The sequence below is a fragment of the Rhagoletis pomonella genome, unplaced genomic scaffold, assembly GCF_013731165.1.
Source record: "Rhagoletis pomonella isolate Grant_MI unplaced genomic scaffold, Rhpom_1.0 Rhpom_scaffold_03665, whole genome shotgun sequence".
NCBI lineage: Eukaryota > Metazoa > Arthropoda > Insecta > Diptera > Tephritidae > Rhagoletis > Rhagoletis pomonella.
The window spans coordinates 1-4,089 of NW_023462217.1; the positions used below are offsets into that span (position 1 = coordinate 1).

The following is a 4,089-nucleotide window of genomic DNA, read 5'->3' on the forward strand; positions in this document are numbered from 1 at the left end:
ATGAGGATAGAATATAAAAAAACAAGAAGCAGAAAACAGGATTTAATACTAACTTAAATGTGTGAAAGTTGCAGGTTTTAAATATTATTTTTTGTGAGGATAACAATAAAAGAAACACTCCTCGGAGGAAGTATAAGGCTATAAGAGTTCCAAACGTGTGAGAAAAAAATCAATTAAAAACTAAATTTACAAAAAAAAAACTGTAAAAGATTTTCTACGAATATTAAACAAAAGCAGTGCGAGGATATTAAGAAGAGTTTAACTTTCTTTCACCGGAAAAAAAACGAAAAAAAAACTTACCTCAAATTAAATCCAAAAAGTGCTTTTAAAAAGTTCGATTAAAATCTCTTTACAATACCGCCATGAGATCCTTGCGTTTATCCTCGCTGGCCGCGCTCGCCTTCGCCGCCTGCCTCATCGGCCTACTGCAGCTCTGCACGACCGTCAACGCCGATTATCCTGGCGTCATCGAGCTAGTCGGCTACAGCAATCGGCGCGCACGCACGCATTACATGCCACCAGCTGGCGATAATCCCACACTCGCCCCACCGCCAGCCAAAATTCAAGCCGACATCGAAACGGTCAAAGCGAATATCGAGAAGTACAACAAATTACTAACTCTGGATACGAAAAATTTACCCGAATCACAAAAGGATATGCTGGAGCGTATAGTTGAACGTGTGGCGCGTCTCAAAGAGTCGCTAGACATCGATGATAGCGAGCGCCTGGCAGCGTCAGCTAAGCCCATCGCGAGCGACGCCACACCACCGGCAGCTACTGACGCCGAAGGCAGCGAGACATTGGCTGCTAAAACGACTGGCATTACCACAGAGGCCTCTACCCAAGCCGAGGCCGAAACCGATCCAACGCTAGTCTTGGACGAGACTACACTGCTGCACTTGCAAACCTCCATGGATGAGCTGGCCGTCGCACAGGCGGCAGTGACGGCACAAACTTCGATTGCACGCGACTTGCCCATGCCCACCACCACAGAATATAACTTCAATATAGCGCCTGGCAGCGACGACGACAATGCCGGCGGCGGCGGCGGCGGCAGCAGCAGCGGTGTTGAACCAACGGACAGTGGCACAGATAGCAGCGAAAATGAGGACACCACCGAGAGTTTGCTGACAGCAGGTGGCACAGCCGCCGCTGATTATCCCACCACTACTGTGGAACCATTCACCGATGCCACTGATGCTGATGATCAGTTTGTGGCAGCACGTTCCAACAACAATATTGCTGCTGCCTCAATACGAGCCGAATCGGAGGAGTCGACGAGCAGCAATGGAGGTGGCAACAGCGGCAGTGGCATTACCACAATTGGCAGCCAGCGTACACTCACCACTAGCGGCAAATTGACGAAGACGCGTGCCACTAAACGACCCGGCTCTGGAGGTATTACCAAAACGGGCATACCAAAGCGAGGCCAGAAACCAGGCGGCACAACTGCTGGCGTACATCGCAATAAGCAGAAGTTGGCCACCACTACTACGCAACCATTGCAGGCTTACCAACGTCCACAGCCGCAATATCAGCAGCCGCAAAAGCAACCACAATTGCAATACCAGAAGCCGCCACAAGCATCGCCACAATTGCCGCTGTCGGCCACTTCGCCCTTGTATCAGGCGTCGCATAAAGTTTCCGTGCCGTCATCGGCTGCAACATTTGCCACAGATAAGACTTCTGCTGCAGCTGCTGCCGCCGCCGCCGCCGCCTCCGCCGCCGCTGCGTCCACAGCAGCCGTAACATCTGCGTCCGGGGGCTACTCTTCTACACCCATCACCACAACATTGGCCAATAACTATGGCAATGTGAACAACGATATGGACTACGAGCCGCAAGTCAATACGTCGGCGTTAATTGATAGCCTGAATAATGCACGCGAAGAATTCTATTTGCAGAAACAAGGCGTCAGCAATAAGGATAAGGTGAGTACAAAAATGGACGAGGGGGGGGGTAGCGTGATGGGTGAGCGTACTAAATACTACTTGCGACAGCACGTAGTAACTTTTCCTATGCGTGAGTTATCGAACAGTGAGTGAGAAGTGTATTTATGTGAAAGAAATGGTGTCAAACGTTCGGAGAAGCGGCCATTGGCTGAGATGTCTGGCATGGATAGGCGCTGGCGAAATATATTTTAAGACACATTTACACACCTTCAACACGAAATAACTAAGCTAGACTTCTACATAAATGCAGACAAGCATGTTTTGGAAAAATTTAGACATTTTTCTGTTTTAATTAACCTACTTCAAAAAAAGGAAGAGCTTATCAATTCGTGGGAATATATAGTAAATTTTTTTATCTGTGTTACCGCATAACTTTGGACCACGTTAAGCGATTTCTATAATTCGTTTTTTAAAGGAAAAGTGGTACCTCAGAGGTGGGTGATCCCATACTAATTAAGTTAAGATCCGATCACTGGATCATGTAGGTACTCTTAAAATTTTATATGAGAATTGAAGTCGGTTTTGGTTTTTGCTTAAAAATAAATTGTCGAAAAATGTTTCACGCACGCCACAAAAGAAAGCAGAAATTTTTGGAATAGAAAATTTGAAAAGAAAATGTATGCTTTTTTCGTATTCCAAAAGTTTAAAAATGTGTCTATTTTGTGTTCTATTTATGAATTGGTGAAGTATGCACGCACATAGAGATGCATTTCTGTTTAAATTAAAATACTTCGTGCGGCAGTAAAATTTACAACCACAAAATCAATATATTCGCAAAACTAGGAGTCAAAAATAGTACAACCTCGTTGTAGGTTTTCCTGCTGGTGTCAGGATTTTTCTAAAAGAACTTTGATATTTCAAAGATTTGATGAATTAAAAAAAATAAAAAATAAAAAAAAAATAAATAAAATAAAAATAATAAAAAAAAAAAATATCGGTACCAAATAAAAGAGAAAATTCACTAGAATTAAAAAAGATTACAGTTTCGGGTGCAAAATGACGATTGGCAATTCAAAATTTTATCCTTGAACTTCCTTAAAAAATTTTCATAATTAAGTTTTTTAAAAAATTGAGCTGACCCAATTCGGAATACTCCCAGGGAATTTGACCTCGGGGAGTTTGTTTCTCCTCCAAAAATTTACTCCCGGGGATTAGCATTTTCCCCGAAAATTTGGGAGGGCGAAACTCGCGTTTCTGAAGAGCTGTTTGACACTTTTCTGAGAGCTCAATTCCGCCATTTCATATAAAAAATCTTCAGGGAATTTTTATTCATGTTAAGGGAAAGGGAAAACTGAGAATACTCTCAGGGAGTTTCTGTTCGCAATCGACCTGTATATGTTAAGGGCTAATATGCACATTACTACATCCTTGGTTAACTCAAAAATTTGTTTAGAACGATTAAAACTATTAGTATCAAATAAAAGAGAAAATTCTGTAGCATTAAGAAAGAGTAAAGTTTCTTGGCGCATAAGGACTAATAAATATATATTCAAAATGTCCTTTTAAAATTTTATCCTCGAATGTCCTTAATATTTATGTTTGCATATATTATTTGCTAAGAACTAATATTCACATCACTACATTTTCGAATTTCGTTCATCTAACTTTAATCGTTAAAAAAGGAAAAAAAAACAAAAAAATGTATTCAAAGATCATTTCCAATACCTATTCGTCCTTGTGAACCAAAAATATATAATTTTCTTTGTCTTTCTTTATATTGTTATTCTACATTGCACTGCATTTTTAAAGAATTTTTGGAATTAATCATATTCTTTAAATTTCAAAGTCCTTTAAAAAAATATCTTTAAGTCAAAGAGCAAAACTCAAAACGCAGTTTCGCCATATTTGGTCCATGGTTACGCGAGTATATTGATTGTTTTGTGTATTTTGAAATTGAATTAAAGAAAGGATATGTTCTGGGATTACCGTTACGTTTTAAAATAATATTTCTCTTAAATCATATCTGTGAAGTTTAATAACCTAACAGTTTTCAGTGGGTTAATATCATTTACTTCGGTTAAACCATCAACGAAAGTTTTGCCTAGCAAAATATTTTTTTATTTTCACCTTTATTTCAACATAGATTGATTAAAAGAAAGTACCGATAAAAATAAAATATTTTACTCAAACAGGATTG

The 4,089-nt window shown here is 40.2% G+C and overlaps 1 protein-coding gene across 1 annotated transcript; it reads left to right on the forward strand.

Annotated features, from left to right (window-relative positions):
• Window positions 1-263: 263 nt before the first annotated feature.
• LOC118754301 (uncharacterized protein PB18E9.04c-like) lies at window positions 264-1,931 on the forward strand (the record flags this gene model as incomplete). The annotated part of the gene is made up of 2 exons (XM_036489180.1): window positions 264-1,012; window positions 1,058-1,931. Coding segments are annotated over exons 1-2 (1,524 nt in total), but the record flags the coding sequence as incomplete, so codon positions are not given.
• Window positions 1,932-4,089: the final 2,158 nt, after the last annotated feature.